This window comes from Anolis sagrei, chromosome 1 (genome assembly GCF_037176765.1).
Source record: "Anolis sagrei isolate rAnoSag1 chromosome 1, rAnoSag1.mat, whole genome shotgun sequence".
Lineage (NCBI taxonomy): Eukaryota > Metazoa > Chordata > Lepidosauria > Squamata > Dactyloidae > Anolis > Anolis sagrei.
The window spans coordinates 338758642-338771280 of record NC_090021.1 but is presented as its reverse complement, the minus strand read 5'-3'; the positions used below and the strand labels follow the sequence as shown (position 1 = coordinate 338771280).

Sequence of the window (12639 nt, the reverse complement as noted above, 5' to 3'; positions counted from 1 at the left end):
AACAAACAACGAGCAACAATAACAATAGCAACAACAACTTTCTTACATAATCTCATTTTCAGTCCTGTAACTTTTATGTGACTGATTCAATCCATTTCCACCTCAATAATATCAGAAACTTTGGGAGACTTGGAAACATAATGTGGGTCCCTAGACGGATCCTAGTTGCAATTGAATTGCAAATCCCATCAGCCCCAACCACATCCATGGTTTTGTTTGTTTGTCGTGTCAGGAGTGACTGCAAGTCGCTTCTGGTGTGAGAGAATTGGCCGTCTGCAAGGACGTTGCCCAGAGGACGCCCGGATGATTTGATGTTTTTATCATCCTTGTGGGAGGCTTCTCTCATGTCCCCGCATGAGGAGCTGGAGCTGATAGAGGGAGCTCATCCGCCTCTCCCCGGATTCGAACCTACGACCTGTCGGTCTTCAGTCCTGCCGGCACAGGGGTTTAACACACTGTGACACTGGGGGCTCCTCTAAGGATGATGGCAGAAACAAACAACGAGCAACAATAACAATAACAACAACAACTTTCTTACATAATCTCATTTTCAGGAGCCCCCGGTGGCGCAGTGGGTTAAAGCACTGAGCTGCTGAGCTTGTTGATCGAAAGGTCGCAGGTTCGGTTCCGGGGAGCGGCGTGAGTTTCCGCTGTCAGCACTAGCTTCTGCCAACCTAGCAGTTCGAAAACATGCAAATGTGAGTAGATCAATAGGTACCACTCCGGTGGGAAGGTAACGGCGCTCCATGCAGTCATGCCGACCACATGACCTTGGAGGTGTCTATGGACAACGCCGGCTCTTCAGCTTAGAAATGGAGATGAGCACCACACCCCAGAGTCAGACATGACTGGACTTAATGTCAGGGGACAACCTTTACCTTTACCTAACTTTTGTGTGACTGATTCAATGCATTTCCACCTCGATAATATCAGAAACACTGGGAGACTTGGAAACATCATGTAGGTCCCTAGAAGAATTTGAGTTGCAATAGAACTGCAAATCCCATCAGCCCCAACCACATCCATGGTAAGGTTGGGCAATGGATGAGCATTGCATTCAACCTGATTTAAATATTTACGTGCCAACTCCTTGAAACAATGGTTGTATACAGAACATTAAAAAAAACCCCAAACAATGACCATACAAAACATAACAAAACAATAAACGATGAATTTTGCAGTGCCATTTAGCCCTCTGGTTTCACAGAAGCCATAGGTCCTGCCTCGTATTTAAAGGGTTATCAGATGTACCATGAATATTTGCTGCTCCAGTATGTTTGCATTTCACCTGTAGCAAGACAAAGGAAGGTCTCTTGCAACTGGAAAATACTTCATTAAAAAAACAAAACAAAACATTTTTGATGCTACAAGCTGCATATCACTCCACGGAGAGACAAAGGTTGCTTTAAGTGACCCGACAGTCTCTTGAAACTGGAAACAACATCACCGAAAAAGAGTCACAAACTTGCCATTGGAGATTTCTGCAGGCCAGCAAGCCTCTTAGAGGCTTAGTACCGTTGTTGCATTTATTTCTAAGTCTTGGTTAAACCAGTGTAGAAATGCTTTTGTGCAAACGGTCATGCACAGGTCAAGGAAACCCATAATCCACACAATTCCTTTGGTGAGGATGAATATGTCATTCCTCTTAGACAAATAGAGTCCCTGCATGGTAGCATGGGTGTCTTCTTCTGTGCCATTGATTGCAGCAGGCACAAGATGTTGCATGTGCACGAAAGAAGGGAGACCCTCCCCCCTGCCCGGCACATTGCTTCAAGCTCCAGTTCAATCCAAGGAGGGTGTGCTTTCACTGCAATGGACCAGATCCCTGCCGCTGCCATGATTCCTGTTGCTGAGCGCAAGGAGCTTTTTTGGAGCTCAGCTTCCAAGAGAGTCGGCGGAGCCAAGAGCGGAAGCGAGAGGTCCGGAAAATGATGAAGACCCAGGGGTCCACGATGGAGTTCACGGAGAAAAAACGCAGGGCTCTGAGGTCAGCTTTCTCATCATTATCTGGGTAGAAGGCTCCGACGTAAGCACGGATCTGTGGAAAGGGGAGAAAAGAATCAACAACGATGCAACATAGCAGACCTCTGAGGATGCTTGCCATAGATGCAGGCGAAACGTCAGGAGAAATGCCTCTAGAACATGGCTCTATAGCCCGAAAAAACCCACAAGAACCTGATGCAACATAGAATCACAGAACTGGAAGAGACTACAAGGGCCACCCAGTCCAACCCCAGTTAAAGTGCATTGCATGGCTCTATACCAGGCATGGGCAAACTTGGGCCCTCCAGGTGTTTAGGACTTCAATTCCCACAATTCCTAACAGCCTACCAGAAGGGAATCATAGAATCATAGAATCAAAGAGTTGGAAGAGACCTCATGGGCCATCCAGTCCAACCCCATTCTGCCAAGAAGCAGGAATATTGCATTCAAATCACCCCTGATAGATGGCCATCCAGCCTCTGTTTAAAAGCTTCCATAGAAGGAGCCTCCACCACACTCCGAGGCAGAGAGTTCCACTGCTGAATGGCTCCCACAGTCAGGAAGTTCTTCCTCATGTTCAGATGGAATCTCCTTTCTTGTAGTTTGAAGCCATTGTTCCTTTGTGTCCTAGTCTCCAGGGAAGCAGAAAACAAGCTTGCTCCCTCCTCCTCCCTGTGGTTTCCTCTCACATATTTATACATGGCTATCATATCTCCTCTCAGCCTTCTCTTCTTCAGGCTAAACATGCCCAGCTCCTTAAGCCGCTCCTCATAGGGCTTGTTCTCCAGACCCTTGATCATTTTAGTCGCCCTCCTCTGGACACATTCCAGCTTGTCAATATCTCTTTTGAATTGCGGTGCCCAGAATTGGACACAATATTCCAGGTAAAGTGGTCTAACCAAAGCAGAATAGAGCATGGGGAGCATGACTTCCCTAGATCTAGACACGAGGCTCCTATTGATGCAGGCCAAAATCCCATTGGCTTTTTTTGCTGCCACATCACATTGTTGGCTCATGTTTACCTTCCTGTCCACGAGGACTCCATGATCTTTTTCACATGTACTGCTCTCAAGCCAGGCATCGTCCTCCACTCTGTATCTTTGCATTTCGTTTTTTCTGCCAAAGTGGAGTCTCTTGCATTTCCCCCTGTTGAACTTCATTTTGTTAGTTTTGGCCAATCATCTCTCTAATCTGTCAAGATCGTTTTGAATCCTGCTCCTGTCCTCTGGAGTCTTAGCTCTCCCTCCCAATTTGGTGTCGTCTGCAAACTTGATGATCATGCCTTTTAACCCTTCATCTAAGTCATTAGTAAAGATGTTGAACAGGACCGGGCCCAGGATGGAACACTTCATACCCTCCAACTCTCTCAATTAAGGACAGTCCCAATTACTCCTTGATTGTCCCACTTTCCCATCTGTTTGTGCAATGTCCTAGTTTCTCTCTCTTCCTCACACCTTCCTCCTTTGACCTTGACTTACTGCAGTTGCTGCAAAATGACTTCAGACTGCATTATACAGCATTCACAATGGCACCTGATTGACAAGTCAGCTTGCAAAACCTTCAGTTAAATATAGATGGACAAAAACACCCAACCACTTTTCTAAGAGACCTTAAGTATGTTTAAGACACCAGTGAAGTTCTATCCTAAGGCCCCATCTACACTGCCATATAAAATCCAAAGCAGATAATATGGATTTTATATGGCAGCACAGATGGGGCCTATGACATCAATGCAATGGGTGATTTCTAATTTGTTGCAATTCAACAGGAAACAAGTTGGCACTTCATATACTCTCAGAGGTATTTTTATCGCTAAATCTCTGGAATGTACTTGTTGGATTTTTGAAAAAAGTGAATAGTCTGTGTGAGCCCCTAAAATGGCTAAAATGCTGCAACAAATAATGATAGAACCACAAAGATAAAACATATTGGTCTACACTTCTGGCACATGTATGTGTGTGTGGTGTGTTTGTATAGGAAAAGTGCCCTCTTGTGGGAAAACACTGTTAGACACTGTATTGTCGAAGGCTTTCATGGCCGGAATCACTGGGTTGTTGTAGTTTTTTTTGGGCTATATGTTCTAGAGGTATTCTCTCCTGACATTTTGCCTGCATCTATGGCAAGCATCCTCACTACCTCTGAGGATGCTTGCCATAGATGCAGGTGAAACGTCAACTCAGATTCCCCCAACAGTCACCAAAAGTACAGACCCCAGGATTCAAGAGCATTTAGCCAGGACAGTGCAAGTGCCACTTTGGCAGAAAAAATGAAATGCAAAGATACAGAATGGGTGACAATGCCTGGCTCGAGAGCAGTACGTGTGGAAAAGATCTTGGAGTCCTCGTGGACAACAAGTTAAACATGAGCCAACAATGTGATGTGGCGGCAAAAAAAGCCAATGGGATTTTGGCCTGCATCAATAGGAGCCTAGTGTCTAGATCTAAGGAAGTCATGCTACCCCTCTATTCTGCTTTGGTTAGACCACATCTGGAATATTGTGTCCAATTCTGGGCACCACAATTCAAGAGAGATATTGACAAGCTGGAATGTGTCCAGAGGAGGGCGACTAAAATGATCAAGGGTCTGGAGAACAAGCCCTATGAGGAGCGGCTTGGGGAACTGGGCATGTTTAGCCTGAAGAAGAGAAGGCTGAGAAGAGATATGATAGCCATGTATAAATATGTGAGAGGAAGCCACAGGGAGGAGGGAGCAAGCTTGTTTTTGGCTTCCTTGGAGACTAGGACGCGGAACAATGGCTTCAAACTACAGAGAGGAGATTCCATCTGAACATTAGGAAGAACTTCCTGACTGTGAGAGCCGTTCAGCAGTGGAACTCTCTGCCCCGGAGTGTGGTGGAGGCGCCTTCTTTGGAAGCTTTTAAGCAGAGGCTGGATGGCCATCTGTCAGGGGTGATTTGAATGCAATATTCCTGCTTCTTGGCAGAATGGGGTTGGACTGGATGGCCCAGGAGGTCTCTTCCAACTCTTTGATTCTATGATTGATTCTATGATTGATTGATTAAGTTGAATCAAGCTGCATTTATTATATAGCATAGGTCAGGCACAGGCAAACCCATGCTTAAGCGGCTGAGGGGGGAAAGGAAGGGGCCCGAGCCTGCCAGGAACTGCGGGAGCTGAAGTCAAAACACCTGGAAAGCCGAAGACTATATAACTTTCCAGCTTCGTGAGGTTGTGATTCGAATTGCAGCCACTGGGGGAGCTGTTGCTTCACCATCATTTGTGACACCGATGGAGTACTTCCTCATTCTTTTGCACACTGCTGGAGAGTTTTATGGCATTGTAAATTAGTTAAATTGGCCTCCTCACATAAGCAGTACTTAAATTTCCTACTTCACGGATGCAACGGTCTTTCGTGTTGCAAAGATCGACAGCAAGCTAGACAAATGGTTGGGAGCTTACTCCGACCCAGGCTGGCTTCGAACTCATGACCTTTCGGTCAGTAGTGATTTTAATGCAGCTGAATGCCAACCACATCCCGGTCCACAAGAAGTGGCAGAAGGAATTTTAGAACCCCTGGTAATTATATTTGAAAATTCTTAGAAATTAGTTCCAGCAGAATACTGGAAGAAGGCAAATGTTGCCCCCATCTTCAAAAGGGGGGAAAAGATTAAGGAATGTTGTAGATCAGGCATGGACCTGGAGGGCCTAAGTTTGCCCAGGCCAATTGTGGGTGCAGCTATTCTTGATGTTTGAACCTTTGACAAGGGTTCCCATGATACACTTGCAAATAAGCTAGTAAAATGTGGGGCAGACAATGCTATGTCGTGGTGGAATGGGAACAGATTAGCAGTCTGAGCCCAAAGGATGTTCAATGTATTGTTGAAGGCTTTCATGGCCGGAATCACTGGGTTGTTGTAGGTTTTTTCGGGCTATATGGCCATGGTCTAGAGCAGCATTTCTCAACCTGGGGGTCGGGACCCCCTGCGTGGGTCGTGAGGGGGTATCAGAGGGGTCGCCAAAGACCACCAGGAAAAAACAGCATTTTCTGTTGGTCATGGGGGTTCTCTGTGGGAAGTTTGGCCCAATTCTGTCGATGGTGGGGTTCAGAACGCTCTTTGATTGTAGGTGAACTATAAATCCCAGCAATGACAACTCCCAAATTTCAAGGTCTATTTTCCCCCAACTCCACCAGGGTTCACATATTGAGATCTTCCGGGGAGGCCCTGCTCTCGATCCCACCTGCCTCACAGGCACGGCTGGCGGGGACGAGAGATAGGGCCTTCTCGGTGGTGGCCCCTCGGCTGTGGAATGCCCTTCCCACAGATATTAGACTAGCTCCATCATTATTGGTATTCCGTAAAAAAGTGAAGACCTGGTTGTTTGAGCAGGCGTTCGAATAGTTAGTGCAATGAGTGTAATGAACATAGGAATGGAACAATGGATGATGGACCTGGATTATGTTTTCAGTGATGAGACGCCAGTGAATGGCTATTGTTAATTATATAGGATTGTTTAGGTGTTATGATGTTACTGTTTTTTTTTTACCGTGTACTGTATTTTGCTGTTTGTTGTTAACCACTGTGAGTTGCCTACGGGCTGAGAACAGTGGTATACAAATAAAGTAAATAAATAAATAATAAATAAATATTTGTGCCAAGTTTGGTCCAGATCCATCATTGATTGAGTCTACAGTGCTCTCTGGGTGTAGGTGAACTACAATTCCAAAACTCAAGGTAAACGCCCACCAAACCCTTCCAGTATTTTCTGTTGGTCATGGGAGTTCTGTGTGCCAAGTTTGGTTCAATGCCATCTTTGGTGGAATTCAGAATGCTCCTTGATTCTAGGTAAACTATAAATCCCAGCAACTACAACTCCCAAACGACAAATCAACCCCCCACCCCACCCAATTTCAGTGTTTCGGGTATTTGTGCCAAATTTGGTCCAGTGAATAAAATACATCCTGCATATGTGATATTTACATTATGATTCATAACAGTAGCAAAACCACAGTTCTGAAGTAGCAACAAAAGTAATTTTATGGTTGGGGGTCAACACAACTTGAGTAACTGTATTAAGGAGTTGCTGCATTAGGAAGGCTGAGAACCACTGTTCTAGAGGCAGTCTCTCCTGACGTTTCGCCTGCATCTATGGCAAGCATCCTCAGAGGTAGTCATCTCAGAGCATCCTCAGAGGTAATAATACTTAAACTTCTGCATCCTCAGAGGTATTCTGAGGATGCTTGCCCTAGATGCAGGCGAAACATCAGGAGAGAATGCCTCTAGACCATGGCCATATAGCCCGAAAAAACCTACAACAACCTGGTCATCCTATGCTTTATTTATTTATTTATTTCAAAAGGAGTGATATTTTTTTGTAAAAAAAAAAATTAAAAGGAGTATGCATGGCTCCTTTCCAGATGTAAGGAAACCATTACGCCACGGCACAATAATGCATTGCCTTAATTCAATAGAAAAGCTATGCATCGTATACTGTCCTGGGAGATAAAGTGGAATCACAGAGCTCTAATTGGATAATTGCAAAAGGGCCACATAGCCTTTGCCTCTCGAACGTGTTTTATTTGAGCCGGACACGACAACATGAGTCACGTCGTTCGCGTATTGCCATCAGATGGGATGATAGGAAGGGGCTGCGGGTTATCAAATGGGGGACAAGAAAGGCAATAAAGCAAGAGTAATACAATCTCGGCCTCCCTTTGTAGCGTCTGGTCCATTAATAGCATGGCTTGATAACATCTTGATAACTGACAGAGGCAGGACACAGGCGACGTGACTTTTAAATGTAATCATTTCACAGGATTGAACTGCACAGCCGTAGGGATGTCTTCCCACTAAGATTCAGGACAACGGTAATTGCACTCCACCATCTTTGTCCTAAATGCAAACACAGCGTGACTAATTCTGTACCAATTCAAGTGGGCTTCCTGTCTTTGCAATTCCAGCAAAAGAAACGAAACATTGGAGAAACTGTGTGCGCCATCCAAGAATGTGTTAGTGCACGGCCAGCAGTTGCCCTTCTTAAACAATGGTCAACTTTGCTCTAGGGAGGAAAAAGTACAACCGAGGGAACTCACATGTGCGCAAATGAAACATGCTGATATAGCTGCTGTCAACTGCTGTGGTTTTAAAGATATATTTATTATTTATTTATTTCACAGTTTTCTATACCGAGCTTCTCAACCTCTTTGAGGGACTCAGCCCGGTTTCCAGCCATAAAAAACATATACACTCATTAAAATATCATATATCACAATTACAAAAACAACTTTAAAAAACACTATATATAAAACTACAGTGGTCAGTCGTCCTATTAAGATGGATCTACCTCAACTTCCATCCAGGGTCCTATGGTGTTGTCTCATTCGTCGAAGGCCTGACTCCACAGCCACGTCTTCATCCATTTCCTAAATGTTAGGATGGATGGGGCGGTTCTGGCCTCCAGAGGGAGAGAGTTCCAGAGTCGCGGGGCCACCACCGAGAAGGCCCTGTCCCTCGTCCCCACCAGGCGCGCTTGCGAGGCCAGTGGGACCGAGAGCAGGGCCCCTCCAGATGATCTTAATAATCTTGATGGTTCGTAGGAGAGAATACGTTCGGAGAGGTAAACAGGGCCGGAGTTGTTTAGGGCTTTATAGGTTAACACCAGCACTTTGAATTGTGCTCGGAAGCTAATTGGCAGCCAGTGGAGCTGGTGTAACAGCTCCCTGGACCCAGGCCCCATTAGAAATCTGGCTGCCGCGCGTTGGACTTGCGGCAGCTTCCGAGCAGTCTTCAAAGGCAACCCCATGTAGAGAGCGTTGCAGTAGTCTAAGCGAGATGTAACCAAAGCGTGTACTACCGTGGCCAAGTCAGCCCTCCCAAGGTACGGACGCAGCTGGCGCACAAGTTTTAATTGTGCGAAAGCTCCCCTGACCACCGCTGAGACCTGGGGTTCCAGGCTCAGCGATGAATCCAGGAGAACTCCCAGACTGCGTACCTGCGTCTTCAGGGGGAGTGTGACCCCGTCCAGCACAGGCTGTAACCCCATACCCTGTTCGGTCTTACGACTGACCAGGAGTACCTCTGTCTTGTCTGGATTTAGTTTCAATCTGTTGTCCCTCATCCAGTCCGAGACAGCGGCCAAGCACCGGTTCCTTAAATTGCAGCAGGGCATTGGACAGAATGGCTCTTTTCCAAGTCTCTATGATTTACGCCCTTAAATAGACCATTTATACTTCATACTAAATTCCGAAGTGGATTCACCACTCCAGTGGCATGAAAGGCACTGGTCATCATGCTGGAGAGTAGATTCAGGGAATGGCCAACAAAATCTCCCTCTGAACTGTCAAGGGATTTTGGTCATGAAGTGATTTATAGTTTCCCAATCACAACCTCCCCGAACTGCTGCAAGCTGGATAGGATGTGTCCCAGAAGCAAGTAAAACTACAAGACAGAGCCCGTTCACAGTAAAGGTTGTCCCCAGACATTAAGTCCAGTCACATCTCCCTCTGGGGTGTGGTGCTCATCTCCATTTCTAAGCCAAAGAGCCAGCGTTGTCCATAGACACCTCCAAGGTCATGTGGCTGGCATGACTGCATGGAGCACTGTTACCTTCCCGCTGGAGCGGTACCTATTGATCTACTCACATTTGCATGTTTTTGAACTGCTAGGTTGACAGGAGCTAGGGCTGACAGAGGAAGCTCACGCCACTCCCTGGAATCGAACCTGTGACCTTTCGGTCAACAAGCTCAGCACTCAGCGCTTTAACCCACATACACATACTGTTTAGTAAATTCACAGTTTCAGGTTTTCATCCAAAATATCCCGAGGCTTTAATCTTCACCATTACAATATATACAGAAAACATAGATCCATTTTCCTTGTACTTGCAAACAATCAGAGTCATCAAATAGCCACATACAACACAGGCAGCTACTCACACTGAGTCATACAGGAGAGAGGAAGACGGATTCTTTCATCCTTCTTGTATAGCCACTTGCTAATAGGTCATCAGGAAGGGACACTGGCCGATGCAACCCCTTTGCAATAGCCCTCACATGGTTATGACTTAGCCATTACAACAATCTCTTAGGTATAGCATCATTACATTTCCAGTCATACCCAGATGCTATCAATAGACCACTTGTTCATCAAACAGTATTTTATTACATGATTAGAAATGTTGTGTAATTTTCATCTTACAAGCAGGGAGCTTTGAGATGGTAGAACAGAAGCTCTCCGAAGCTCTAGCTGCCTTTACTGCCTATTACAGGGAAAACCAGCTGATCCCTAATCCATCTAAAACACAGAATGTGCCTTTCACCTTAAGAACAGACAAGCATCCCGAGCTCTGAGGATCACCTGGGAAGAAATCCCACTGGAGCATTGCAGCGCACCCAAATACCTGGGAGTTACCCTGGACCGTTCTCTGACCTACAAGAAACACTGCCTGAACATCAAGCAAAAAGTGGGCGCTAGAAACAATATCATACGAAAGCTTACTGGCACAACCTGGGGATCACAACCAGAAACAGTGAAGACATCTGCCCTTGCGCTATGCTACTCTGCTGCTGAGTACGCATGCCCAGTGTGGAACACATCTCACCATGCTAAAACAATGGATGTGGCTCTTAATGAGACATGCCTCATTATCACGGGGTGTTTGCGCCCTACACCACTGGAGAAATTACACTGCTTAGCCGGTATTGCACCACCTGACATCCACCGGGAAGTAGCAGCCAATAGTGAAAGGACCAAGGCAGAGACATCTCCAGCTCATCCCTTCTTTGGGTATCAGCCAGCACGTCAATGATTTAAATCAAGAAATAGTTTTCTAAGATCTACAGAGACGCTCGCTGGAACACCCCAGCAAGCAAGACTCCAAAAGTGGCAGGCTCAAACCCAGAACCTCAATCCATGGCTGATACCAGATGAGAGACTCCCCCCTGGGCACACAGAAGACTGGGCGACTTGGAAGGCGCTGAACAGACTGCGCTCTGGCACCACGAGATGCAGAGCCAACCTCAAGAAATGGGGCCACAAAGTGGAATCCACGACATGTGAGTGCGGAGAAGAGCAAACCACTGACCACCTGCTGCAATGCAACCTGAGCCCTGCCACATGCACAATGGAGGACCTTCTTGCAGCAACACCGGAAACACTCCAAGTGGCCAGATACTGGTCAAAGGGCATTTAAGCAACTACCAAGCTTGCAAACTTTGTGTTTTGTTTGTCTGTCTGTTTGTTAAAAAACGCAACACAACTGTTTGATCTGCTCCTGACACGATAAATAAATAAACTCCAACAAGTCCTACTCTCAGCCTCCACTTCTTGCTGTTCTCGTGAGAGCATCTGGAGGCCACTCTGCTTATGCCTTGTTTCAGCCTCCGTCTTATTATTTATTTCATATTTATTTCGGTTGCTTCTACCCCGCCCTTCTCACCCCGGGGGGGGGGGGGGGGACTCAGGGCGGCTTACAAAAGCAAGGCACAATTCAATGCCCACATTACATAACAGCAAAAGACAATACATCAGTTAACAAAACAGCAATTTTAGCAATAACAACAATTAACAGAAAACAATAATAATTATAGGCAAAAACAACCATAAAACCAGTAAAAGCAATAAAAGCAATAAAATTAATATAAACCTCATTGATGGTCAGTGTTTCACAGTCTCATAATTTAAATTCCAATTTCCAATTTCAGTCATAGAATCATAGACTCATAGAATCAAAGAGTTGGAAGAGACCTCATGGGCCATCCAGTCCAACCCCATTCTGCCAAGAAGCAGGAATATTGCATTCAAATCACTCCTGACAGATGGCCATCCAGCCTCTGCTTAAAAGCTTCCAAAGAAGGAGCCTCCACCACACTCCGGGGCAGAGAGTTCCACTGCTGAACGGCTCTCACAGTCAGGAAGTTCTTCCTCATGTTCAGGTGGAATCTCCTCTCTTGTAGTTTGAAGCCATTGCTCCATTGCGTCCTATTCAAGAGAGTTATTGAAGCAGAAAACAAGCTTGCTCCCTCCTCCCTGTGGCTTCCTCTCACATATTTATACATGGCTATCATATCTCCTCCCAGCCTTCTCTTCTTCAGGCTAAACATGCCCAGTTCCCTAAGCCGCTCCTCATAGGGCTTGTTCTCCAGACCCTTGATCATTTTAGTCGCTCTCCTCTGGACACATTCCAGCTTGTCAATATCTCTCTTGAATTGTGGTGCCCAGAATTGGACACAATATTCCAGATGTGGTCTAACCAAAGCAGAATAGAGGGGTAGCATTACTTCCTTAGATCTAGACACTATGCTCCTATTGATGCAGACCAAAATCCCATTGGCTTCTTTTGCCGCCACATCACATTGTTGGCTCATGTTTAACTTGTTGTCCACGAGGACTCCAAGATCTTTTTCACACGTCCTGCTCTCGAGCCAGGCGTCCCCCATTCTGTATCTTTGCATTTCATTTTTTCTGCCAAAGTGGAGTATCTTGCATTTGTCACTGTTGAACTTCATTTTGTTAGTTTTGGCCCATCTCTCTAATCTGTCAAGATCGTTTTGAATCCTGCTCCTGTCCTCTGGACTATTGGCTCTCCCTCCCAATTTGGTGTCGTCTGCAAACTTGATGATCCTGCCTTCTATCCCTTCATCTAAGTCATTAATAAAGATGTTGAACAGGACCGGGCCCAGGACGGAACCCTGCGGCAC

The 12639-nt window shown here is 45.9% G+C and overlaps 1 protein-coding gene across 1 annotated transcript in view; it reads right to left on the bottom strand.

Moving 5' to 3' along the window:
• Positions 1-1781: 1781 nt before the first annotated feature.
• PTGDR (prostaglandin D2 receptor) overlaps positions 1782-12639 on the bottom strand; it is a 34518-nt gene continuing 23660 nt past the window's right edge. Inside the window, exon 2 of the mRNA XM_067468614.1 lies at positions 1782-2038. Coding sequence (XP_067324715.1) covers positions 1805-2038 — 234 coding nt within the window. The 3' untranslated portion in view covers positions 1782-1804. The remainder of the gene's footprint in view (positions 2039-12639) is intronic.